Here is a 27,071-nt window from a genome sequence, read left to right as displayed (position 1 = left end):
GTGTGCCTGGCGAGGAGAGGGCAGGCTCCGCAAGCCCGGGAGGGGGAGGAGGAGGGGGAGCCGGCCTCACTCCTTGAAGGGCTACCTTTCTGCTCCCGCCTGGATGGCTGCAAACAGCAAAGACTGGGAGAACCGGGTTTGATTCCCCACTCCTCCACTTGCACCTGCTGATGTGACCTTGGGTCAGTCACAAGCTCTGGCACAGCTGTCCTTGAAAAAGAGCAGTTTCTGTCAGAGCTCTCTCAGCCCCACCTACCTCACAAGGTGTCTGTTGTGGGAAGGGGAAGGGAAAGGAGTTTGTAAGCCGCTCTGAGACTCCCTTGGGTAGTGAAGGGCGGGGTGTAAATCCTATCTTTTCTTCTTCTTCTTGTGTGGTGGGCTAGTTGTGGCAAATGGTAGGGAAGCTCAGTATTTCTGTATAAAGTTGTAGGGGCTTTATTGCAATGTGGTATGGCCTGATATTATGTTCTTATTCCAGTGTGGGGTGTGTGTGGGGGCTTTCTAAGTTTCTAAGCAGTGTTCTAAGAAGGCAACTGTTCCTGGGGTTAGCCCAGCCCAGGGACATTGCTAGGGCGGTTCCCAGGCCTCCCTAAATTTCTGGGGAGCCCATCCCTAAACCCCACATGGGTCCACCTCCATAGATAATGACCATGCCTGTGATGTCACTAGATCCTCCCTATGATGTCATTGGGTCCCAGTTCTTTTAATGACTTAGCAATGCCTCTGGCCCAGCCCCAGCCCCCCCCCCCGGAAAATTGGAAAGTCTACGCCCTTGGTCCCAAATCTGCATAAATAGCTCTTCTTGTTTACATTTGCCTCTTGCAGTCGTGGAGGAGGTAATACAAGCAGATTGTCAAAGGAGGTCTATTCCAGGATTAAGACATCTTTGTTTTACACTGAATTAAACACTGTTGGTCTTAAAAGTGCCAGTGGACTCAAACTTTGTTCTGTTCAAAAATCTTGTCTGGCTAGGTGGCCTTCATTCCTTGGTGCAATCTGCGACTTTCAGCATCGAATGTTTTCTTTGTGGTCACCTTTGTTGAATTGATTGTTTGTCCTTTGTTCCTTTAAAAATAGGATTGCTTGCTTAGGACTTTGGAGGTTCTCTTTGTAACTTGGGAGCATTCATACCTTGGGAGGCTAGGAGTCCCAGTTCCTACCCCATCATTCTCCCAGTCCTTTTATTGATCCCCCTCTTCCTTTTTTGGTGGCATACCTTGCATGCTGTTTCCTACAGCAGATAGGGAGAGGGGAAGAAAAGAGTAGAGAGTAGCTAGGAGAAACCATGGTTGCATCATATGTCAGTTCAGCTGTGAGTTCAAAGGTACTGGGCCAGATATCTAGGCTGACCTGGCAACTGCTTATGTTTCAAGGACAGGCTTTGGGCTGCTTCCTGTATTACCTTGTGCATTTTTAAACACAAAGTCAAATATATACTTTAACTAAGCTAAGTTCTCCGTCTTACTGTTAAAATTAATGTTTAAAGGACAGTGGCAAAAGCCAAGCCCTTCCCAAGAGCATGCATAATCACACCAATGCTTGCCTTTGGGGGAGGTAAATTTTATGTTCTAAAAAAACAACTCCGTAAACTATTAAAACTTTAAATGTTTATTAGAAACACCCCCAGGTAAAAGGAGGGAATCAGCCCTGCATATCTTCTTGTTTTCTCTCTTGACTTCCAATAGCAGATTCCCTCCCCCTGCTCATTGGTGGCTATATTGATCAAGCATTTACAGACCCGCATTTACAGTAAATGAATTGGTAATAGCTCAGTAATTTACTTCTCTGGCCTTGCACTATTGCTTTCTTCCTCCAGGAGTTTTTTAGCCCCCCTTCCGCATCTGGTTTTGGACTGAATTCTTCTTTATGAGCACTGTCTTTGTTGTGTGGTTTCTATAATGCCCTCAGTCATCTGGCCATATTTTAGTTACTGGGTGGGAAACTACTGGGGAAAACTATGTGCGCTTCTCTGGGCTCTTAGAAGGTAGAGCAGGACACAGGCATTATCAGTCCCTCTCAACCCACATACATAGACAGCAACTCCCATTCTGATGCATCCCGTTTTTGCCCTGTGAACACTTATGTCACAACAAATCAAGTAATATGTCAAATAATACTAGTATTTTGTCCATTTTTGAGAGATTCCAGATGATTATTTATTTCTTTTTAGGCTGTGCTGTTTTTCCTTGTTTGCTTAGCCAGAATCCACATTTGGGTCTCTTAATTCTGGGAAACCAGGTAGGGACTTTGATTTGTGAAAACTTGTCACGGCACTGGGAACACAAGGCAGCAATTATGACACAGAATTGGGCATTCAAGCTGAATGGGAGTGCACCTGAGCTGTACTTGCTTGTAAAAGTTGGTGGGCTTACTTACTTGATCTCTAGTGCTATGCTATCACCTTCATCCGTGAGGGAATAGCCTCTGTTTGACCTGCTTGGGATGTTATCCTGGGCTGGCCTATAGTTTAAATAAGGATTCTGCTGTGTTGCAGGGAGCAGCAAGCTTGAGTCTTCCTGAATGCTTCCAAAGAGCTATATTTTGACACCTGATGCCAAGTGGCTCAGTTTCAGAGTGCTTGGCGTAGGTTCTCAGATGGTGATACAGCAAGTGACATCTTTATTTGTAGACACATCTCTGCCCAGAGACTGCCACCCACACAGCTTGTGCATGATATGAGAGGGTTGGCAAGCAGAGAGGTTCTTGGTATCCTTCTCTGGGGAGAGGGCTAGGGAGTTCATCCTTCCCAGCATGGCTTTGTGTGCTAAAGGTGAGTCCAGAGTTCCATCTGCAGACTCCAGCATATTTGCAGGGATTTGGAGTTTGGTAGTGGCTGCCGTTATCCGCTTAGTAGGGAGAACACGGAGAGGTGTGAAAGAGGAGCGGCTAGCCCTGGGGTGCCAAGTTGGCATTAGAGGTGGGTTTCAAAGGTTCCTTCCTACCCAGGAGGAGCTAGTGTTGAGTTATACTGACAGTGGAGGAGAAAACATTCAGTTCCTCAGGGAGTAAACAGCGGGGGAAGGAAATGTTTGGATTAGTTTTAATGTTTCATAGAGCTGCAGTAGATTATAGGTTAAACAGGGGTAATCAGTTGATGCGTGGGGTCCATACTGAGTGATAGGTCCAGGACTATTTGCCCTTCTGCTGATATGCTACCTCTGTCTGTACTCTCACAGGTGCAGAGATGCAATCATTCGAACACGAAAACCAGCATCCTTCCCTTTGGCTCTTGTGGTCTATAACTCCCTTACTGCTGAGTTAGTGCTGCCATGCCCTACGAGAATAGCCATCATGTGTATTTTTGATGCGCTCAGCAGAGGTTTCTATTCACAGCAGGGCCACACGTGTGGCTGTGTTTCTGCTCTAGACTAAGAGTGGTCTGACCAATTTCTGGTAAGCCAGCAAGGCTGCTGGTATTCTTGTAGACCAGGCGGGCCTTGATCTGCTTCAGTGTGGCACGTCTGATGACTTTAAGCAAGATTGTCCAGGCTACCATATCTTGGAAGCTAGGCAGGGTTGGCCCTGGTTAGTATTTGAATGGAGAAACCACTAAGGAGTACTTGAATGGAGAAACCAGGATTGCTATGCAGAGGCAGGCAATGGCAAACCACTTATTTTTCTCTTGCATTGAAAACCATACAGGGTCACCATAAGCCAGCTGCAACTTGAATGTACTTTCCAATTTGCAAACACTCAGGATTGCTTAATGCAGATCAGTTTTTTGCCTAATGCCTTTGCCAGGGCTGGATTAAGGCCAACTGATTCCCAAAGCACATCCCAGCAATGGTGCCCCTCGGCCCTTCCATTGCTTAGCTGACAAGACATTAAGACTCAGTAAGTGCTGAAGGTGAAATAAGAGATTAAAAAGTCAGTTTTCTTCCAGGCCAGACCTCACAACTATATTAATTATAAACTTTTATTTTTTAACACAAAATAGCAGTAAGCAATATTAGCAAAATATGATCTGGTATTATCTCTACTGAAATTACGTGATCTTGAGAGCATACTTTTCAATTTTGAAAATCCTCTTTCTACAGAAATCGATGTCGGTTGGGCAATTAAAAAAAAGTTTTAATGTAGAAATATTATTTGTACGAAACAAAAATATTTAATTTCATTGCTTTCTAACCTCGAAGATATATAGCATTTCAATGTATATGGATCAAAGGATGTAACAAAATGCTTATTGTTGCCTACTTATAATTTTATTTATATTTTAAAAAGTTTTCTCCTTTTTAAATTGCAAAGTCTTTGATCAAGTCCTCAAAACTAATGTGGCATAACAAATCTGCTTCTATACTTAGCAAAGACAAGGCATCCAGCTTGTCTTGTCTCATGGCTGTTCCATTGGGGTTTTTAATGTGCTTGAGCTGAGAAAATGCACGTTCAGCTGTGCAATTTGTGACCATTAATGTTAAAAATATACGCAAGGCAACATCTACACTTGGAAACGCACATTCAATTTTGTCTTCGAAAATTATTTTATAAAGTTCAGCGTGACTGAATCTGCTTTTTACATCTTTTGTTGCTCTGAATTTATGGTGCACATACGTGTAAAACTGCTGAAGCTCAGCAAAGAGATTAGTGTCCAAGTCCTCTGGGTAAGCATCAATTAGGTTTTGGGAACACTGAGAGTACCTTTCAGTTTCAGTAGATGAAGTGACATTATTTGCCACATCACTTAGAAAAGAACATCTGTCTGCTATTTCTTTGTACACCTCTCCTCTTCTTCTCATCTGGGTTTCTAGTTTGTCAACAATTGTGGTGGTACGAAATGTATCTCTGGCATTCAGATCTACTTCGGGTGCATTTCTATCACTGGGTACCTCCTTTCTGAATTGTTTGCAAGTTTGTACTGCACTGTAATCAACGTCGGTAGTATTTCCTTTGAGAGTGCTTCATATCTTTCAAAGTCGAGTGTGGCAGTGAAAGAGTTATGGGTATGCTAGCTAAGGGAAAAAACTCTGTGGTGCCCCCCCCTTCCCTTAGTGCCCTAAGCATATGCTTATTTTGCTTAATGGTTAATCCAGGGCAGCTTTTGCAGTGAAATAAATGTTTTTATTAAATATGCATTGTTTTAAAACTGCAATATTTCAGTAGACCATGAAGATTTTAAAGTGTGTTTTTAAAGTGGGTTATGCAAGGCTGAAGTAAGTCTAGTATTGTTCTAGAATGTACACAATATTTTCCAGGGCACGGTCATATATAATGTCTAAAAATGTTGTCACAACTTGAACATGTATTTTCCACAATGTGGGGGGTAAGTTGTTATAAAAAGGTAAAGGTTCCCTTGCTCGAAAGCCAGTTGAATCCGACTCTAGGGTTGCGGTGCTCATCTCCGTTTCAAAGCCGAAGAGGCAGCGCTGTCCGAAGACGTTTCCATGGTCATGTGGCCGGCATGACTAAACACCAAGGCTCACGGAACGCTGTTACCTTCCCACCGAAGTGGTATCTACTTGCAGTTTCTTGCTTTCGAACTGCTAGGTTGGCAGGAGCTGGAACTAGAGATGGGAGCTCGCTCCATCATGCGGCACCCGGGTCTCGAACCGCTGAACTACCGATTTTCCACAGCCTGCAGTTCAGCATCTTAACCACTTGAGCCACCACAGCTCCTAAGTTGTTATAATATGTCCTCATTTGGCTGCCTCCTTGACTTTTTTGTTATTTCGAGGTCATTCTAAGTTTGGATCAGGAGGGACAGTAATATCTCCCCAGTCCTAAGATGCTTTAGAGGCCTGATGCTCACATTAGTTTAGTGGTAGGGTATGTTTCTCTGATTTTTCTAGTTTATTGGACTCTTTCTTGAAAAACAGAGGAATACCATCTCCAAAGCATACCTACTTACCCTTTCTGTAGAGTTTATATTTAGGGATTATATCCCACTGATTTTCTCCATTCTGCCAGGTTTCTGAAATTACCAATACAGTTGAGTTCTAGGTGTCAAGAACTTTATCCTTGCCCCCAAATTTGGTTTAGAGACTGCTAAAATTAGCAAGTATTCATCTTTACATCTTTTTCTCCAGGTGCTCTTTGTACGAGCCTTTGGTCTCCTAAGTGACTGTCACTTCCTTCTCTGTGTCTGTTACTTTTTCCCATTTAGATGAACTGGAACATTTGCACTCATAGGTATAACTAACTGATATGTTCCCTGGTGTGTGCTTGCTTCTTCCCCAAAGAAAAGGGGTTGTCTTGGGCTTTCCTCTATCCCTTGGAACACAAGGTGCTTCAGAAGACTCCACAAAGCATTCTCTCTGGGTCCCCAGAGAGTGCCAATTTGGAAATAGTAGCCTCCATCATCTCCCTCATGGATCACTGCCTTGGCGTGGTGAGGGGGCTTGTGTGGTTCGATGAGGGACGGCCACCCAGGACGGACAGGCCACAGCAGAGAACTCAGACCAAGTGTGATCCACTGGAGAAGGAAATGGCAACCCACTCCAGTATCTTTGCCAAGAAAACCCCATGGACAGTATCAAAAGGCTAAATAGAAGGAGAAGTCATGGAAGTAGTGGCAGACTTCACGTTCCTGGGATCCCAGATCACCGCAGACTGTGACGGCAGCCATGAAATTAAAAGACGCCTGCTCCTTGGGAGGAAAGCGATGGCGAACCTAAACAGCATGATGAAAAGTAGAGACATCACCCTGCCAACAAAAGTCCGCATGGTCAAAGCAATGGTATTCCCAGTAGTCATGTATGGCTGTGAGAGTTGGACTATAAGGAAGGCCGAGCGCCGAAGAATAGATTATTTTGAACTATGGTGCTGGAGAAGACTCTTGAGAGTCCCTTGGACTGCAAGAAGATCCAATCAGTCAATCCTAAAAGAAATCAACCCTGACTGTTCCCTGGAAGGCCAGATAATGAAACTGAAGCTCAAATACTTTGGTCACCAAATGAGAAGGGAGCACTCACTGGAGAAGACCCTGATGCTGGGAAAGATTGAAGGTCAAAGAAGACGGGGACGGCAAAGGATGAGATGGTTAGACAGTGTCATAGATGCAATGAACATGAAATTGAGCCAACTTCAGAGGACGGCGGAAGACCGGAAGGCCTGGCGTGATCTGGTTCATGGGGTCGCGAAGAGTCGGACTCGACTGTGTGACTGAAGAACAACAAAAAGCCTCCATCATAGAAGGACATCTCAAACAGAACCTCCAAACACTTTGTGATCGCCTTCCCATGGCATCTATCTTGTGATTGAGCCCTGTCTTCCATGGCAGCCATTTTGTGGTGGTGCCCACTACTCTCTCTTAAAATTTGAAAACTGCTCACAAGCTCAACAGAGTACAGTGATCTTGATGTATGCTATTGTCCTTTAGGAATAACATTCTCTGTATTGGGTGGTCCTTATCTCCTGTTGACTTTTTCTTGAAAGTAGAGTTGCCATCTGTCCCCCCAGAGTGTGTTTGCCTGCTAATCCACTCACTTGCCTGCTAATGCTGATTGTCGCAGTGGGAGAAAGTAGGGGTGGGAAATTACGTCATAACATGGAAGTGACAATAACTCTGTAGGCACACACCTGCATCTCTGTGGACTGCATGGTTCAGGCACACATACTGCCCACTTTATCCTTCCACAATGATCAGCTGGTCTGGCAAATCTCCTTTGAAGTGTCCTTTTTTAATTTGAAGTGTCAGCAGTCTGGTTCCATTGTAATTTATGTTAGAGCCCATCTCTTTTGTTCCATATTTCATAACAAATCTAAGCCCTTCTTTCTGATACTGCAATGTCATCCAAATTCTGAAATGCCTCAGCTCTGCCTGCATAGCTAGTCCTGTACATGGGATGGATAGCGTTTTTTATGGATGTTACCTTCAGGCCTCCAACATAGCAGCCTAAACTTTTCTTCCAGGACCACTTGACTGTTTTTCCCAATGTTGTGGGTGGTGACATATGACCTCCTTCAGAAATACTGGGTTGGATCTTGTCTAGATTTCTGCAGGTGAGCAAGAAGGGTGGAAGATTTGGATTATTCCCACATCAGCCCCAAATGCTGTTCCTTGGGGATGGGGGCCCTTCAATAATAGTTTTGGGTAAATCTGATGTTTCCTTTGGGAGGGAGGAATTTGCAAAAATTACGTTGTGAAAATCTAGGCAGGATTCAAGCCAATGGCTCCTGAAAATACTGAGAACCTGCTCTGTATTTTGAAATATCTGTATCTGAATTTCTATTCTGTTTACCTCAGGGCTGCTGAAAATATTCCCTTCTGGTTTATCCATCTCAAATTCGTACTTTTCACAGGCCTGTTACTCAAAAGAATCAAACAGATCTGACCAAAGTATTCTCCTTCCTCCTCTTTTGTCTCCTAAGTACTTGAATGAACATGCCCTTAGCCCCAAGCATTCGTTCCTGGTTCCCATTTGCTTTCTGGTGCTGAGCCTTCTGGTGCTGATCTCCCAAGTGGAGCCCTTTCCCTCCTTCCCTCCCAGACTGTTCAGCAGCCAGCAAGCATCTGTGTTGCATCTTAACAGTTGTCTGCAGGGCTTCTTCAGATATGCCAGTGCTTTGTCCGTGTACGTCACTTGGCACTCGTTCATAAGGTGAAGGTGTTCATCTGTTCTATTTCCTTCCGCTTCGTCATGCTGCGGCTGAATGAGTGCCTCCAGCATAGAATGACACAAGCTGGTGCCCTTGAGAAATCGTGAGGAGGAAAAGGTTGAACTTGAAATTTCCTACTCTAGAGTTCTCCAGTTTGAGGAGTTTGAACACACTAATTTTTACCCCCTTATTTTCCTTTGACTGACTCTCAGTGTTCTGTGCTTTCTGGAATATATTCAGCCCTCTTCAGACCCTCTTGTTCTTGGTTAGGTTGATTTAGCAAGTCAATATTTTCTGTATACAGATACTTGTCAGTGTTATAGATTCTGAGGAAGGAGGAGTTTGGGAGTTTGCATTTGGTAACTGTAATGAATGTGCGTTCCTCTGTTTTAAAACAGGACTCATGTACCCCCTTAGAGACTAACAATTTTTTTCTAGTATAAGCATTTGTGAGTTACAGTGCATTTCATCAGATGCATGTAGTGTACGTAATTAGGTCGATCCCTTTATATTGGTGATCACCAGTGTGGTGACCTTTGAAGCTGCCTTACAGTGAATCAGACCCCTATCAGCATCAGTATTATCTAGTGGGAGTGGAAGCGGTTCCCCGGGGTCTCAGACAGAGATCTTTCACATGGCTGATTGCTTGATTTTTTTTAGCTGGAGATTCCCTGATCCTTTTAGCTGGAGGTACTGGGGTTGAAACTGGGACCTTCTGCATGTCAGGCAGATGTTCAGCCACTGAGCCATTTTGTTATTTGATGCCCGCTCACTTTTTGAACTTTGAGGAAAAATTTCAAACTATCTTAAATGGAACAGGGAAAAAAGTTCCAGGCTTCCAGCTGGCTGACTAGCAAAGCACTGAGCAGGTGTGCCACAGCTGTGCACCTTCAATTTGGCTATTGATTTTCTTATGTTTCTGAGTTTGGCAATTTCTCCCTTTGGCTGTGTGGGTAGGGAACCTTCTCCTTTCTTTGGAAACTGGAAACAAAACACCTGATCCTGACCCCAACGGCAGCCATTTTGCCACGGCCTCCGCCCTGTTGGCAGACACTGTGATTTGATCTCCCTGTGGCTGCCATTTTGCTGTGACACTCACTATACTTTGTCAAAATACGAAGAGTCCTTTGTGGCTCAACAAGGTTGGAGACCTCTGATTTATCTACACAACAGAAAGATGGGAAGGTAGAGAGGACGGTGTTACAAAGGGAAGCCAGTTTAAAACAAGATCCAATCAAAAGAGTAATCAGTCCATTCAGAATGAGTAAAGACCGCTCCCAACAGTTAGGCAAAGCAGGATTAACACAACACTTGTTGCAGGATGGAACAAGATACCCTGATAGAATAGGTCATTATTGAGGTATCGCTGAACTAATTAACATCCATAACATTGCTGCTTCCTTGCAGGAGGCAGCTGTCTGCTGGGTGGGGTGTGGTTTTCTCTCAAACAAGCTCAGTGTGTTTGATAGCCTGGGTATTTGCTGATCCAGGCCATCTTGACACTCCTGGAGCTTGCGGAACTACTGTGACCCCAGCCTTCCACCCCAAAAAGGTTGTGCTCTTCCTCTTGCCTTCTGTAACTGATGTCAGCTGTCCCTTGACTATGTTCTGTGGGGTCACTTTCCTATTTTTATTTTTTTTTGAAAGCCTGTTGACATTCTGCCTGCATAGCACATTGTTCAGACAGCAGCAGTCTGGAGGTGCCATCATTCATGTGTAAGCACCTTTGGTTATCAGAGAGATTATTAAAATTGTTCTCTGGTCCCATCTGTGCTGCAGGTCAGAGACATTTGCAGCATGCTGGGGCTTCACCGCCAACATCCCAGCATGATTGGTTTTACAGCACTGAAGAGGGCCGGGCTTTTTAATGTAGGTCAGTTCTTGGCTCAGAGAATAGCTGGAGCAGCAAATGTTGCACATGGAGCCAGAATAAAGTTGGACACAGCAGCTGAAGGATGATAGCTATGCACAACATCCAGACCCTTAGCTCTTTTACTTGGTGGCGTTGGGGAAAGCAGAAAGACTTCTGGGAAGCTGCTTTTCCTGTGTCAGTGGGGCATAAATCCGGAGTGACTGAAGCTTTATCCCTAAGGCAGGATGTCCAGCCTTATTATCATCCCTTTCTAAGCCAAGATCCTCTTGATGATGCCCTTTGTATGTACACTGCCTCCAAACTCCTTGTTTTGATAAGCCCTTCTCTGGTGATGGAAGACATCTTTTGACTTCTTGCTTAACTTCTTGTGGGGGACGTGAGAGCTTTGGAGTCCTGCTTGAGGTTCATGGGTCCCAGTAAATAAGCAACAGTAGATTCAGGCCAAGGAGATTCTGCGATAAAGTAGCAGAATGGTAGAGTCTGTCATCTGAGAATCAGGATGCCTCTAAGTTCAGTCCACAGTGAGATCATGGTAACTTTGTATTGGTTGTAGAATTCAGCATTTTGAAATATCTTGGTTTTAATTCTTTAAACAATTGAAAGCAAATTTATATCCTCTTTGTCAGTAGAAACAGGAAGGGTGTACAATAGAAGAATGGCTTGGAGCCAGTGTGAGAGTTTCCATGGATGGGAAGATTTCCGCTTGCAGAGCACCACTTTCTTGCCTCCGGCCCCGCTCTGCAGCCCAAAGTGCCCCTCTACTTCAGGGAGTGCTTTTTTTTTGGCTGCAGCAGGGGGTGAGAAAGGGGTGAGAAAGCTGTGCTCTTTGGGCAGAAATCTGGAAATGCGCTTTTGGATCCAAGTCATAAGTCTGGTAGCCAGCTGGGAGCATGAGAGATCTGAGGAGAATTTCCTGGGGGTTGTATGTGGGTCTTTTGGTACACAATACAGACTGCGTAAACATGCAGAGGGCCTAACTACATGATACACAGTGGTTGGGACTGTTTCTTTTACACAGATTGTCAGTTGGGGGTATGTTTGTATTCCTAAATGTATAGGGCCCAATTCAGATCAGGAATATAGCAGGCAAGGACATTGAGCTTCCACCTCCCTGTGCCGTTTCCCCAACTTGAAAGGGCTGCTGTTTGCCTTCCTGAAGGTTCCCCAAGTGTGGCAAATTGCATCCCTTCGAGTCATCTCAGGTTAGGAAAATGGCATAGAGGGAAGCCATAAGCACCCTTTCCCCACATGTCACAGTACCAATCCACACAGGGCCCCATGCATCTGGCAATTGTATTTCCCACAGGGTGCTTGCAAACGTGGGTGGATTGAAAGGGCGGGGATGGGAAACATCATGAATAGTTAGGCCCTTAGTTTCAGATGTTGTCATCTCCTAATACAGAACAATGTGGAGTAAAGTCACAGTAGTCTCGTTTCCTGATACAGAACAACGTGGAGTAAAGCCACAGTAGTCTGTCTCAACTAGCCAAGGGACTCCTACGGGGAGAGGCAATCTGAGTTACAGAAGTCCTATGCTGTGAAGGGCTGACAGGCAAACATGGAATTGGTGGCCTCTGCTCCCATCTTGTGATACTTGTATGCAAGTTGATTGTAGCACCTTTTGAATTTTAGCACAGGTTGTAATAGTTGACCCCAGAGGTTACAGAGGCATAGATTATTACAGAAATCAGAGCACCATCTTCATAATACCTTTTATTGCAGCTTAATGACATGTAACTGTGTGTGAGGTTTTGAGTTCCTGATGATGTCCTGGCCCCCTAAGCTGTGAGGAGGGAGTACCACTGCAGCCGCTGATCAAAAGGCAGCTTTGCTTAATGCCCGATTTGTATATTTTGGAGTATTCGTGTTTCTTTGGTGTCTCGTTTGTAGAAGGGTACGCATGAAGCTGCATCAGAATTTGTCACATTCATGGCTTGTTCAGAGAGTCAGATGGCATACCACACTCATTATAGGATTCGCTCCCTGGAAAATCCCTGTTTATGATTGTAATGATTCCTTGTTTTTTGTGTCTGCGTGTCTCTTTAAAAGTTTGGTTGCATGACGGTGGTAGATAGACTAGAGTGGTTGAGAGAGGCGTGGTATGATTGGTGGTTGACAGAGAGGGGGAGGGGTTTTGGAAGTGAAAATGAGTGGATGAGTATGTATGTCAGTCAGGTTTTACAGTTACAGGTTTGACAGTTGATAAGTTTTAGTTTGTTCTGTGTGTTATAGGAAAGGCTGTATGTCCTGGAGAGAAACAGTGAACATATATGACCTTGAGTTAAAGTGTTACAAAGTTACCTGAAAGATCCCTGTCAGTAAGGGAGCAGATTGTGTGTGATACACCAAGCAATTGTTCATTATTTACACATTAATACATTGTTCTACCCTTTTATTTATGAATTATTTCAATAAATCCTCTTTTATTCAAGTATACCAGATCTGAAATAAATACTTCCTCAGGACCACATAGTTCCTCGTAAGCCTTGAATTCGGTCTACCTAACCAGTAAGAGCAGAAGTAAAAGTATAAAGGTTTGGAAATCCTTAAAATTTCCTGGTGGCAGCCATCTATACCCAGATAAACAGAATAAAAAGAACACTTTTAAAGGGAAACCAGTCCTCCCTAATAAGGAGGACGTCACAATGATCAAATCCAGCATGGCCTTTCTCAAGTATATCGGATTCCAAGCTGATCAGTTCTGCAGTTCAACACAAACTGAAAGTCCCATTGAAGAATCTGGGACTTCCTTCTGAGTAAGCATGCCTAGGGTTTCTCCAAGTGAAATTGATTGACTCGTTCTTATACAGAAATTGTAGAAGAGAGACTCCACATTCACTTCTGTGAAGGCAAATAGAGTCTTCATCTGTGGGAGATCCCTAAAATAAATCAGAGAAGTGCATGGTTACTTGAGACTGATTCCTCTCCCCCAGTCAGACTCTGACCTGTTCTCCCCCCCCCCCGCCGCCTTCTGCCATCCACTGTGGCTGGAGTCTCCTCTAGAAGTTCCTTGTCTCAGCAAAGAGACAGCGTGGAGCTCCGACCTTTCAGCTTTTGCATACCTGTTCACTCTTGCATCAGTCCCCATTATGTAAGACAACACACAGCAATAAAAATGTGTACCTGCCGTTAACGTTATCTGCAGAGGTTCTGAAAGTTCAGGGATCTCATGCCTGAGCCCCAAAACAGCAGGCGTGTGCAATGATGAGCTGAGGGATTTAGAGTGCTTGTTTATAAAGAATCCTGACTGGTTGGGCACGTATGTTCCCAGACATGCTGCCGTTCCTGTCGGCCAAAAGTCGCCCTGTGAAGATGCAGGCTTCCAGCAAGCTGTGCTTCTTGGTTCCCCTTCTGCATTCTTAAATGGGAAAGTGATCTTCTTCAACTGCTAATAAGCTAGGATGGTGGTACACGGAGCAGCCAGAGCGGTGTTGTAGCTAAGGAGTCAGACTAGGACAGGGATGTCAATCATAAGAACATAAGAGAAGCCAATGTTGGATCAGGCCAATGGCCCATCTAGTCCAACGCTCTGTCACACAGTGGCCAAAAATACTAGGTGCCATCAGGAGGTCCAGCAGTGAGGCCAGGACACTAGAAGCCCTCCTACTGTTGCCTCCCCCCCCCAGCACCAAGAATACAGAGCATCCCTTGCCCCAGACTGAGAGTTCCTATCTATACCTTGTGATAGATAGTAAAATTTATTGTGTAGCCATTAGCCATTACAATTTAAAACAATGTACAAATTAGACAACTTACAGCACTGGAATTCAAATTTAAATTATTACAACCTCTAGAAATCTGCGCATTCAGTATTTAAATTAATTGAAATCTTAAATATGGATTCCCATCTCCAGAAACACATACATGGCCTCAAACATTGCCATTTTTCATTGCTGTTTTACAGTTCAATTTCATTTTTCTATGTTCTTGGTCCTGATTTTACTAGCCGCTAAGGCAAAGAGTGCTACACTATAGGAAACTGTAGGGTCTGCATCTGACAGCAGAAATATTAATTTATTGATGTCAGAAAAAAATTGCAATTGATCTATTATTGCAGTCAAGAATTTACACCTCGGTTCACAGTACAATGGGCAGACCACGACATAATGAAAAAGATCCTCCACAGAAGTTTTACAGATACAAATACGCTGTTCCTGGGGTATTTTTAAATATTGTCCCAGGAGTAATTCTGTTGGCATAGTCTGGAAATGCAATGCTGTAAATGCTGATCTAAGCTTGTATGCGGTAATGTTTTCCAGGTATGCAGCTCTTAAATGATCTTTATGTCTTTATACCAGGGAGCAGATTTTGACTGAATGATTAAAGAATAATCTATTATGGCATCTCCATTAAACACCCATTGCCTCAAATTGCGGGTGTTTTCTAAAGATCGCAGTAAATCGTCTGGAATTGTATAATGGGAAATAATGTTATGAACAAAATCAGAGCAATTTTTTATCTTTGCTTAATGACAAACAGTAGCTAAGTTTACCAAGAGATTTAGTTTGCATCAATTGGTATTTCTTCCATGATTTTAATACAGCTAGATGAGTGTGAGCCGTAATTGAGGGGAGGCCAAGTTGTGACCTTAATAGGGCTGCTGGTGTCCCTTTTGGAAGTACCAAGATATGCCTTAAAAAAAGGTTTTGGATTACCTCCAAGCTAGAAAGCGTTTGTTCTTTCAACCCCGAAGTTCTATATCATATCGTATATGCGAGATTACTTTGCTGACAAAAAGTTTAAGGGCTGAATCTATTAATAGACCTCCCTTGTTATAATAGAATCTCAGTACCACACCAATGATCTTATTTGCCAAAGATTTTATGGAGGCAATGTGGGCATTCCAGCTCAAGGCTTCACTGAATATTAGACCCAAATATTTGTAATTTTTACTATGTTCTATTGGAGTACCTTGTATACTGCAAGAATGCTTTTTAGGCTTTTTTCAAAAGACCATTACTTTAGTTTTTGAGTAGTTGATGGTAAGCTTTTCTTCTGTACAGTAGTCCCCCAAATTATCCAAAAGCCTCTTTAATCCAATCCTGGTTAGAGAAACTAGAACCATATAATCTGCATACAGTAATATTGATACTTTTTGTTGACCTAATGTTGGTGGGACACGTTCAGGGCCGGTTAGTCTTGCTTACAGTATCTTTTATATATAAGTTAAAAAGTACAGGAGCTAACACACAGCCCTGCTTGACTCCTTTGCAAGTTGGTATTTTGCTGGTCATTGAACCTGAGGTACCTACCCAATTTTTTGCATATGTGTCTGTATGTAGCTCACGAATAAGGAACAACAGTCTTTTATCAATATTTGTTTTCATCAGCTTGTCCCAGAGTCGGTTTCTATCAATTGAATCCAAAGCTGTGGCCAAATCAACGAACACAGCGTATAAGGCTTTAGTTGGACCTTTTATAGCCAAGTGAGCCAGCCTTAGACAGCAAAAAGAATGGGATGCCGACCCCAGTGGACCGCCAGAGGAAGAGAGCCGGGGAACAGCTAACCCACCACCTGGGTGCCGGTAGGCAGCCCCACCCCCTGTAACATATGTGGCCATAGTCTAGGGAATTAACTTGCACTTGCAACATATCTGTAAACCGCTCTGAGACCTTCGGGTCTGAGCGGTATAGAAACCGAATGTAATAATAATAATAATAATAATAATAAAGAGTATGGCAATGGTCAATTGTCCCCTGGCCCTTTCTAAATCCTGCCTGTTGGGGATATATGATGTTGTTATCAGCAATCCAGTCCTCCAGTTTTTGCAGAAGATATTTCCCATACAGTTTGGATGCTGTATCAAAGAGGCTTATGGGGTGATAGTTTTCTGGGTCTGTTTTGTCCCGCTTTTTATGTATGGGGACTACTATACTGGTTTTCCACCCTATTGGGAATATGCCCATGTTATTTATTTGGTTAAATAATTTAGTGAGTATTGGGGTCCACCACCTGGGAAAGGTTTTTATTAAATCTGAAGGAATCAAGTCCTCTCTGGGTGATTTACCTGAGGCCAAAGGTTTAATAAGCATTCCAATTTCAGATTCTGTCACTGAAGGCCACTCTGGTAATGGTTGTAATTTATTAACAGCAGCCCATTCTCCCGTTTCTGCTGATTCTGACATAAATGGGGTGGCTTCATAGATTTTTGTATAATACTCAAACCAGGTATTTACACTTATCTGTGCATCCATCATTTGACGAGGTCCTGGAAGGTCTCAAAATCAATCAGAATCAATTGTCTTTGAAGCATGTTTGTGTTTTGAGTAAAAAATAATATCATTAATTGAATTTGTCTGTGCCGGAGAGAAACTTTATAAAGTTTATATCTCCGGTATCTGGCATTACATTTAGGGCAGCCCGACAAAGTGACACTTGTAACAAATGAATTCGACACCCCGGATAGTATCTAGGAATCTTGGGTCTGAATCTCCACTCTGCCATGGAAGCTCACTGGGTGGTCTTGAGCCTGTTGCATGCATTCAGCCTTGCCTATCTTCCCAGGGTTTTTGTGATGATTAAATGGAGAAAGGGGGCATACACTGCCGTGTACTCCTTGCAGTCACTTTCTTGCAAGGGGCAAAAAGACTTTGAGTGATGTTTTGCCTCCTTTGTATGTAAATTTCCATGTTGGTGGGGGCTGCCAACGAGCCAGACAAAAATCTCTTATAGCTTTTCAGCTACCGCTTGGTAATCCTGGGATGGAGAGGCTGTAAGCAAAGGGAGGCAAGGAAGCTTACAGAGTATGTATATGGCTCTGGATCGTAACATCTGCATGCTGAGCCTCAACGTTACCCTTTCTTGTTTTCTCCGTCATGAAATCTGAGAGACAGAGCAGCAAGTGTGAAATCTGTAACTAGTCAGGAGGACTCTGGGTTCTGTACTGGGAACCAAAGGTCAGCAAAACAGCACCTTGACACGTTGAAAAAATCCAATGAAGGTGTTTGGGCTTTGCCAGACAGACCCATGTGAAGGCTGCTCTTGAGCAGACAGGGGTTTAGCAACCTGGTTTCTGGCTGTGCCATCCTGTGATAACAGCTTTGGCTTGTAATGCACCACACTGATCTTTCAGCCTTTGTCCTTTCCTTTTATATATGGCTGTTTAATGTGAAATTGGGAAAGTGCTGTTCGTTTTGTCTGCAGCTGTATGTGATGTGGGAAACCAGTTTCTGGCTGTGGGATTGCCATAATCCTAGAGCAGGCTATTACTCAGATTTGTAAGTGGGAGGTAAGCCATGCTGAGCTTGGGCTAGTTATAGAAATGTTCTTTGTTCATGCAGTGGTGAGTGTCCTGAGCTAGCGCTTCCTGTGGTCAAACCACTGCAAGATAGATGAAATATTTAGATATGTACCAGACATTGACAATGTGGGATTTGTCCTGTGAGATTCCTACAGGATTCAGTTTTATCACCCATGCCTTTTAACTCTGTATGTTAAGGCCCCTGGGAGAGTTCAAGCATGGTTTTGGCGTTGGAGGATCATCACTGTGTTGACGACACCCCAACTATGCATTTCTGATGCTCCTGGGACTGTCCTGAGCTAGCACTTGCTTGCTGCGCTCAAGTTGCTAGAGGTGAACAAGTTTGGAACTGAATCCTGATGAGATGTAGGTGATGCTGGTTGGTAAAACTGAAGCATTGGGTGGTAATGTGCTTCCCACATTCGATAGGGTACCGCCGACTCAGTGAGGCACCTTGGAGATTTTACTTGGTCCAGTACCAACAGGAGAGTTCAGCCAAGGAAAAATGCCTTTCTCTGTTTTGATCTGGCACAGAGATTGGATTGCTTAACACATCTGATCTGGCCATGTGGATCCATTCCACAATAACCTGGAGAGTCTAGGCTGCTGTAACATACTCTACATGGGGACTACAACTGTTCAGAACCTTCGGCTTGTGCAAAATGTTGTAACCTGATTCTTAACCAGAAATAACGCGGAATTAACATGTTACGCCCATTTTGCAATCATTTCACTGCATGCCAGTTAGTCTCTCGGTTCCATTCAAGGATTTGGTTATTACCTAGGACCCACATATCTGCCAGACTACCTCTCCCTTTATTCATCTGAATAGGACTTTTTGGAGATCTCTTTCCTGTGGATAGGTGAGATCTGTCACGATCCACACTTGGGCCTCTTCAGGGATGTGGATCTTGCCTGGTGGAACAACTTTCAGAGGAAGTTAGGGAAGCCCCTGTGCTTTTGTCTTTCTCCAGAGTCTGAAAAACAAAACTTTTTAAAAAGGTATTTTTTAAAAAAGAATAGGGTGCTGATTTGAAGTGTTTTATAGATTCTAAAACAATATTGGGTATTTTTGAGAAAGGCAGGCTAGAAATATTGTAGAATAAAATTAGTCTGAAATACACTTGTTCCTTTTGCATTGTACATTTAGTATTTTTTTTGTGTGTGTGTGAGTTGTGTGTGTGTGTGTGTGTGTGTGTGTGATTGTATGCCTGGAAGTCATGGCGACGTCTGGCAACCCCTAGTGGGGTCTGGATGTTTTCAGAGTAATTGGAAGGGAGACCTCCAAGGAATACCAGGGCTTGGAACACAGAGGTGGCTTGATAGCCTTACTCTGTGTTCCAAGCCCTGGTATTCCTTGGAGGTCTCCCTTCCAATTACTTGCCAGGGTCGGCCCTGCTCAGTTTCCAAGATCTGACAAAATTGGGCTTGCATGAGCTATCCAGGTCGGAGTGCATTGTATACATAATATCTGAAGTATCCTTTTTGTTATTGAGGGATACTATTGCCCTTTTCTAATATTAAGAACATAAGAGCCCTGCTGGATCAGACCAGTGGACCATCTAGTCCAGCATCCTGTCTCACACAGTGGCCAAACAGTTCCTCTGTGCATAGAGGCCAAGGCCTTCCTCTGTTGTTGCCTCCTGGCTCTGGGATTCAGACATTTAGTGCCTTTGAATGTGGAGGTTCCCCTCAGTGATCATGGCTAGTAGCCATTGATAGACTTGTCCTCCGTGAATCTATCTAATCCCCTTTTAAAGCTGTTTATTCATGTGGCCATTGCTACATCCTCTGTCAGCGAATTCCACATTTTAATCACTCTCTGTGTAAAGTTGTTGTTAGCCATTCAGTCGCGTCCAATTCTTGGCGATTCTATGGGCCAGCTCTCTCCACATTTTCTGATCTTGTACTGTTTCTTTGAGTCATTCCATGCTCAGGCTGGTGTTGACTTTTATGGTGTCTAGCCACTGTGTTCTTTGGTGGCCCAGTTTCCTTTTGCCACTAACCAACCCGAGCATAATTGCTTTTTCTAGTGAGTTCTTCTGCATGACATGGCCAAAATAAGTCAGTCACAGTTTTATGATTTTCCTTCCAATGACATGTCTGGTTTTGTGCGCTCCAGTACTTGTTTGCTTGTCACCTTTGGTGTCCAAGGAATGCACAGGAGCCTTCTCCAGCACCAAAGCTCAAATGAGTTGATTTTTCTCTTGTCTTGCTTCTTCATGGTCCAACTTTCGCAGCCATAGGTAGCTATGGGGAACACAATAGCAGAAGCTAATCTGTATTTGGTTGCTAGGCTGGTGTCCTTGCTCTTCCATATTCGATTCATGCTCATCATTGCTGTGCAACCCAGTGTGATTCAGTGTTTTATTTCTGGACTGCATTTGCCGTTTTGGTTGATCTGTAATCCTAAGAAAGTGAATTCTTCCACACATTCGATCTCTTCGTTGTCAACTGTTACTTTGACGTTTCTCTTCTTCTAGGTGGTAATGAACTTGGTCTTTTTGATGTTTAGGAAGAGGCCAAACTTTTCTCTGATTTTCTTGATCAGGTATTTCAGGCCTTCTTTAGTTTCTGAGAGGAGGGTTGTGTTGTCAACATACCAAAGATTGTTGATATTCCTTCCTCCCATCTTTATCCTGATTTTTTATTCTTCTAGCTGTAACTTCCTCATCATTGTTTCGGCATACAGGTTGAATAGGAAAAATAGTATTTACACTACTGTGTAAAGTAGTATTTCCTTTTGTCTGTCCTGAACCTATTGCTTATCAGGAAGAGGGGGTTGAAGTTTAGAGATGTAGGGGCTTAGTATTTGAACCTAGACATCTGAGATGTGTTGTTGTAGCATTAAGTTCTGTGGTCAGTCATGATCTGATGGGTAGGTCAAACTGTATGTAATACCATATACCAATACCAACCAAAATGTCCCCAAACACTGCAAGCTTTCGAGTTCTCCAAAATTCTTCATCAGGCTGTATACTTTTTTAAGGGGGGGGGGAGAAAAAAAGACGCTTTAGGCCATAATCTTGAGACCTTTTTGTCTGCTCCTGTTTGGTAAGCGCTGTGGGCTTAAGAGGCATTGCAGGGTGGGGCAGAGTTGGAATCAGGTGCCCTTGGCCTCCTGAGAAAGTCCTAAAAGACATTTTATTAACCCCAGGGTTAAACAAGGAGTTAACTTTTATTTATTTTATTTTACTCTTATTTATGGGTTGAAGGTAACACTGAAGGAAGTCAGGTAGAAGTTACAAAGTTTCTTCTCCACTGAACTTTTGAACTGCTTCCCTATTTCACTATTTGGGATCTCCCCCCCCCCCCAGTCAGCTTTAAGCTGTGCTTTGCCACAGCTTCACTCAGCTAGAAACACTCTCCACTACCCAGCTGTTCCCATCCACTGCCTTTCCTGCTGTTTTCGACTGTCTCTCTGACATTCCATCAGCTCCCATTTGCTGCTCTTAGGGAGAGGCGGAACCTAAATGGTCTGTTGCACCCCTCCTTTTTTGTATGTTAACATCCAGGCTGATGAAGAATTCTGGAAGAATTGAAAGCTTGCATACTGTGTGTTGCCAGCCTTGGTCTTCATGACTTTATACCCCACTCCCCCGTGGGGACCCAAAGTGGCTTACGGCCTCCTTCGTTTTATCCTTCCAACTACACCCCTGTGAAATAGGTTGGAATTGGGGGGGGGGGGGAGTCGAGATCACCCAGCAAGCTCCAGTGGCAGAGAAGGGATTCAAATATGGATCGCCCAGATCCTAGTGTGACACTCCAAGCACTGGTTTTCATGCAGGGGTGTCTATCTAGAACATCTGTCTACACTGATGATGATGATGTAGTGGCAGTGGTCAGCGCCATCTTTATCCTGGAGGCAGCTCTATCTTAACAGACATGCGCTGTGTTCTGTTGTGTGTTATTAGGAGAGTCTTGATTAAAGCCAGATTGCCTCCTACTTGTTGCTAAAGGGTAGAGGGCTGCCAAGATTCCTTTGTTTGGGATGGGCATGTCTCCATCCTTTGTGGCTCAAACAGTTCAGGTCACCTTTTAGAAACCACCTCAACCAGCCCTGCTGCATAGCTTCCTGCCACGTCATCTCCCAGGCAGGAACTTCCAGTCCTCAAAACACACGATGTTAATTTACTAGCATAAACACCTTTTTCACACTTCTGCTTTCTTTACCTTTGTGGAAGAAATGTTAGGTAACTGGATTATGAGGTGGGGGGCCCTTTGTCACGAGAGAAGGGTTAGTAGCTAAGGGAAGAGGTTGTAGACCTGTGCGAGAGTTAGAAGCCCATTTCCTAATCCAATGCAAGTACTTTTCATTTCTTTAAGACTTCGTTGCTGATATGCGTCCATGCTTCTGCTGTGTTGGTGTATGTTCTCAGTACCACAAACTGAGATTCCATGTTTACTTGGTCTATCCTACCCATGAGCAGAATACACCCAGCCCTTATCTCCTGTCAGGCTAACCTTGGAGGCTGTCTGAAGTTGGTCCATCAACGCTTATTCCTCTAGTCCTGTTTGGGTCTGATGTACATTCAGAAGGGGTTTTTTTTTCCTGCCAGCCAAAGTTTGTAGAACATGCAGTAAGAGAGACCTTACAGGCTTGGGCCAATACTTTTTATTAATACCAAGGAAATAATCAGCTGTGGTTTAAAATCTGTTTTTATTGTCAGTTTTTATTGTGAATTTCCCAGTTGTCTTAAGTTGACTAATTACTGTCCTTCTCTGGAGGGTGTGTCTACGGCCTCTGTAGTGCTTGGCATTCTCAGTCTGAAAATATGTTCCCCATTTTTGCCCCACAAGAAGGACCATGTCTTATGAACTCATGCAACTTGGTCCCTGAGTGGTATTCTGCTGATATTTCTAGAAAGCAGCATCTTTATCTACTGCAGAGAGAGCAACCTGTTGTAGGAGAATGGAAATATACTAGTCTTAAATAATCCTTGTTTTGTTGCTTGAAGGACTCTTTTAAAGGATTATTATACCGAATCAGTCAATCCTAAAAGAAATCAACCCTGACTGTTCCCTGGAAGGCCAGATAATGAAACTGAAGCTCAAATACTTTGGCCACCAAATGAGAAGGGAGCACTCACTGGAGAAGAGCCTGATGCTGGGAAAGATTGAAGGTCAAAGAAGACGGGGACGGCAAAGGATGAGATGGTTAGACAGTGTCATAGATGCAACGAACATGAAGTTGAGCAAACTTCAGAGGATGGCGGAAGACAGGAGGGCCTGGTGGGAGCTGGTCCATGGGGTCGCGAAGAGTCAGACTCGACTGTGCGACTGAACAACAACAAATACCGAATAATGTGGACCTGGAGTGGGATTGTAAATTCATTTGTGTGAGGTATTTTCCATTCCTCTTCCCTAGCAGGAGCTCCCTCTGCTCCGTAATGGGATCCTCTGGAGCATCGCCCTGTGAAGCATGAGGGTTTGTTTCTTGAAGGCAGTCATCAGCCACCCAAATCACCTGTGTCTGCATAGAAATGCTTTTTATAATCTCATGCAGGTCTCTTTGGATCCAAGCCTTGGTGTAAACTGTTCATGAGCACTGCTTTGTTTATGGGCCGCCCCATACCTGTTGGACTGGCATCTGTCGCTGCACAGTTGAGTCGTTGGTGCTTTTATAGAATCAGAAGTCTGAAGCATGAGCAAGAGAAGAGAAAATTATGCTTAAAATTAAATTTGGCATGTTTAAGCACTACAGCAAGAATGCCCTAACACTGCCTAACATACACCATGTGACAGGTGAAACATCAGTTAGTTCTGGAAGGGTGACCTGTTCCTTTTGGACAACTCTGTGCCGGCAATTTAATGGTCTTCTTGAGTCCAGCAGGAGGAGGTGGATTTCAGGGGTTATTATTATTATATATTGGACTTACGGATCGCCCAATCCTTGTTGGTGCAGGGCTCTGGGCAATGTACGATCATAATAAAACATCAGCCATACAATAAAATATTTAAATAGCATTAAAACAACCATCTGAAAGATTCGGATGGTGGATTCCAATTATTTCCAGTTTCAGACTGTTGACCACTTTGTGGGTGCGTGAGGGAGGATAAGGTGAGTACAGAGAACAGAAGAGGGCGCCAGCCAAGATGGTAACCCACATGGCCCCGATGGTATTTGACAGAGAGTTCCGCCAGGTCGGGGACAGGGCCGAGAAAGCCTTGGGCCTGGTTGGGGACAGCCAGATGTCTTTGGGGCCGGGGATCACCAGGAAGTTGTTGTCCAAGGAGTGTAATTGTCAGGACCCACAGTCAAACAACAGAGCACATGCTTCTTCGAAGGTTTTACTTTATTGTTAGCACTATGGTAGCATAGACACAGGCACTGTTAGGAATGACTACATCATAGAAAGCGGAGAGAGATATAGGGTATTTGAAAGCATACACACACACCCACCTATGGGCCAATCGGCCTGACTCCCGCGGGTGGGAAAGAGGCTGGGAAACGAAACCAATCTCACAGGTAATTGATGGGAAGACACTACACAGGCTGGCTACAAGGTCAGTGATAAGGAGGGGGAGAAGGGAAGAGAAAGGAATGCAGCAACTGGCACAAAGGTCATGAAAGTGAACCCCGGGCCCATAAGCTATATGACAGCATAGCTGACATTCTGCCCACCCAAAGAACAATCTCCTGGTCTCTCCGGGAACTCCCGGTGAAACTCTTGCAAGAGCCCAGGGGCCTGAATACCCCCTACTTCCACCCATTCACATTGCTGGGACCCAAAGTCCAACCATTCCACCAAATAAAACAGTTTGCCATGTTTCACTTTAGAGTCCAGGATCTTTGAGATCTCAAAATGTTCTTCGCCCTCCACCATGATAGGAGGGGGGGTACAGGTGGGGACCTGTAGACTCTTGAGAGTCCCTTGGACTGCAAGAAGATCAAATCAGTCAATCCTAAAAGAAATCAACCCTGACTGTTCCCTGGAAGGCCAGATAATGAAACTGAAGCTCAAATACTTTGGCCACCAAATGAGAAGGGAGCACTCACTGGAGAAGACTCTGATGCTGGGAAAGATTGGAGGTCAAAGAAGACGGGGACAGCAAAGGATGAGATGATTAGACAGTGTCATCGATGCAACGAACATGAAATTCAGCCAACTTCAGAGGACGGCGGAAGACAGGAGGGCCTGGCGGGAGCTGGTCCATGGGGTCGCAAAGAGTCGGACTTGACTGTGCGACTGAACAACAACAACAACAGGTGGGGAACCCAGGCCCATAAACTATATGGCAGCTATATGCTCTCCCATAGATATGTTGGTCCCTGCCCTCTCAAGGCCTTAAAGGTCAATACCAAAACCTTGAAGGTGAATGCTTTCAGAAATGCTTGTGCAGAGTGCCAGGCAAGCGCTGAATTTTTCGGGTTTAGCCCTGCCTTGTTCACATGGACACTTTGGTGTTTCCATTGATTTATTTTTGGGAATAGAATAGTTTATTCACAGCAAAACCCAGCAATCTAATACGGTAGTCAAACTGAATTTGTCAAAATCCATAAACCACAAGCATATATGAAATGTATTAAAATGTATAAAATAAAAATATAAATATAAAAATATAAGGATTTATTTTTGAGTATTTATAACTCAGTCTTCTGTTCCTTTGAAGGTGAATGCTTTCAGAAATGCTTGTGCAGAGTGCCAGGCAAGCGCTGAATTTTTCGGGTTTAGCCCTGCCTTGTTCACATGGACACTTTGGTGTTTCCATTGATTTATTTTTGGGAATAGAATAGTTTATTCACAGCAAAACCCAGCAATCTAATACGGTAGTCAAACTGAATTTGTCAAAATCCATAAACCACAAGCATATATGAAATGTATTAAAATGTATAAAATAAAAATATAAATATAAAAATATAAGGATTTATTTTTGAGTATTTATAACTCAGTCTTCTGTTCCTGTTATCCAAAGCAGCTTGTGAAATGTAAAAAAGTTTTAACCAAGGTTGTGTCACGTTCAATGTGGGAAGTAATTGTGTAACTGAACCCAGCTCACGGCTTGAACAATGTATATATTGACCCTGAGCCAAGTGCACAGTGAATGAACCCAGCTGTTCCTGTGGTTCACTTGAGCTTTTGGCTATCTCGCCTACTTGGCATTTCCTACATATGCTTCAGGGTTTGTGATAGGGATGCTTGAACACCTACTGGTTTGGCTCATGTCCTGTTTGTTGGATGGTTTGAGTGTTTCCTTACCTATTTGACAAGGCTATCACAGTGTTAGGAAAGAATACACTTTGCTTTTCCTGTAGCAATAACCACTATATGGTTTTTGAAAGTTTTTCCTAAAAACTGGTAAATGCTTTTGCAAGCTAACATTGTAATGATGTATTGTCACAATCAGATTTTTTAAAAGTCTCTGTCCCCCTTTTCTGTGGAGCTAAAGGGGGGAAAGAACGGCCTGCACCTTTCCTCTTACAACTCCACAGTGGAAAGTTAGAGACCTTATGAAAAACGGAAGCTGACTAAAGCGATCATAGCAGTACATTGTTTGAATGCTAGTTCTCAATAGCATTTACTCATTTTTAAAAGCCCCCCCAAGCCTTATGGTGGCATTGTAGCCAAAAATTTCAGGGGAAATATTGCCTTATTGTGTGGATGCAGCCATACATAGTTAGATCAGTCATAAATAAGTTTCACGTGTGGCTGGAGTGTGGAGGAGAGGGAAGAGGGGGGAAGCAACAGCAATCCTGTCTGACTTTCTGGGTTTTTTTCTGTTACACCAGTTCAGCCCCTGAGCTGCACACTGGCTACCCTTTTCAACCCACCATGAAATAGGGTCATCAGTAGCAGGAATGTGGCCGCTATAACTGTGTCGTCTGTTTATAGTTCATAGTAATTCCTTTGATATCTTTCCCCATGTGTTGATGAGGGTGATACATTAAGTATAGTCACTTCTGGAGGTGATGTGAAGTACTGACAGAATTGCATTTTCTGAACTTTTAGGTTCAGGGGAAGATTATGTTTACCGTCTTTTGAAATCCACATGGTGCTGTTGCTTTGGATGGGACAGGCTGCTTGTCTTTGGGGGTCAGTAGAAAAGTTGGCGTTTGGCTTCTGGCTAGCGTGTTAACCTGTGTCTCCTTGTTTTCCTGCAGATCTGCACCCTTCTCTTTGCCAGCCTCTACATCCTCTGCCACTTCATTCTAACCCGCTTCAAAAGGCACACAGACTTCACTGGTAAGTGGGAGGGTGGAAACTTGTATGGCACAAGGCTGTGGCTTGTGAATCCTATGGCTTTTGGAGAGCGTGCTTGGTTTGGAATGCTATCAGTTGTGTGTGGGGTCGTCCCCCCCCCCCCCCCCCCCCCCCGTGTGTCATGACTACAGCAGGAGAAGGTGCCAACCCTGTTGGCGTGTGTGGTACAGCAAGCTGTGTTCCCTACTCTGCATTCAGGGTTTCTTGGGGAGGTATCTG

The 27,071-nt window shown here is 43.9% G+C and overlaps 1 protein-coding gene across 2 annotated transcripts in view; it reads left to right on the top strand.

The window, feature by feature from the left end:
• LMBR1L (limb development membrane protein 1-like) overlaps positions 1-27,071 on the top strand; it is a 50,009-nt gene that overhangs the window by 2,789 nt on the left and 20,149 nt on the right. For both annotated transcript variants that reach the window (XM_015405885.1, XM_015405884.1), the window contains exon 2: positions 26,753-26,834. In XM_015405885.1, the coding sequence (XP_015261371.1) occupies positions 26,753-26,834 (82 nt within the window). The remainder of the gene's footprint in view (positions 1-26,752; positions 26,835-27,071) is intronic.

This window comes from Gekko japonicus, unplaced genomic scaffold (genome assembly GCF_001447785.1).
Source record: "Gekko japonicus isolate JY-2015 unplaced genomic scaffold, Gekko_japonicus_V1.1 scaffold246, whole genome shotgun sequence".
Classification (NCBI taxonomy): domain Eukaryota; kingdom Metazoa; phylum Chordata; class Lepidosauria; order Squamata; family Gekkonidae; genus Gekko; species Gekko japonicus.
Note: the sequence above shows the minus strand (reverse complement) of the source record. Positions and strands in the feature narration are given on the sequence as shown.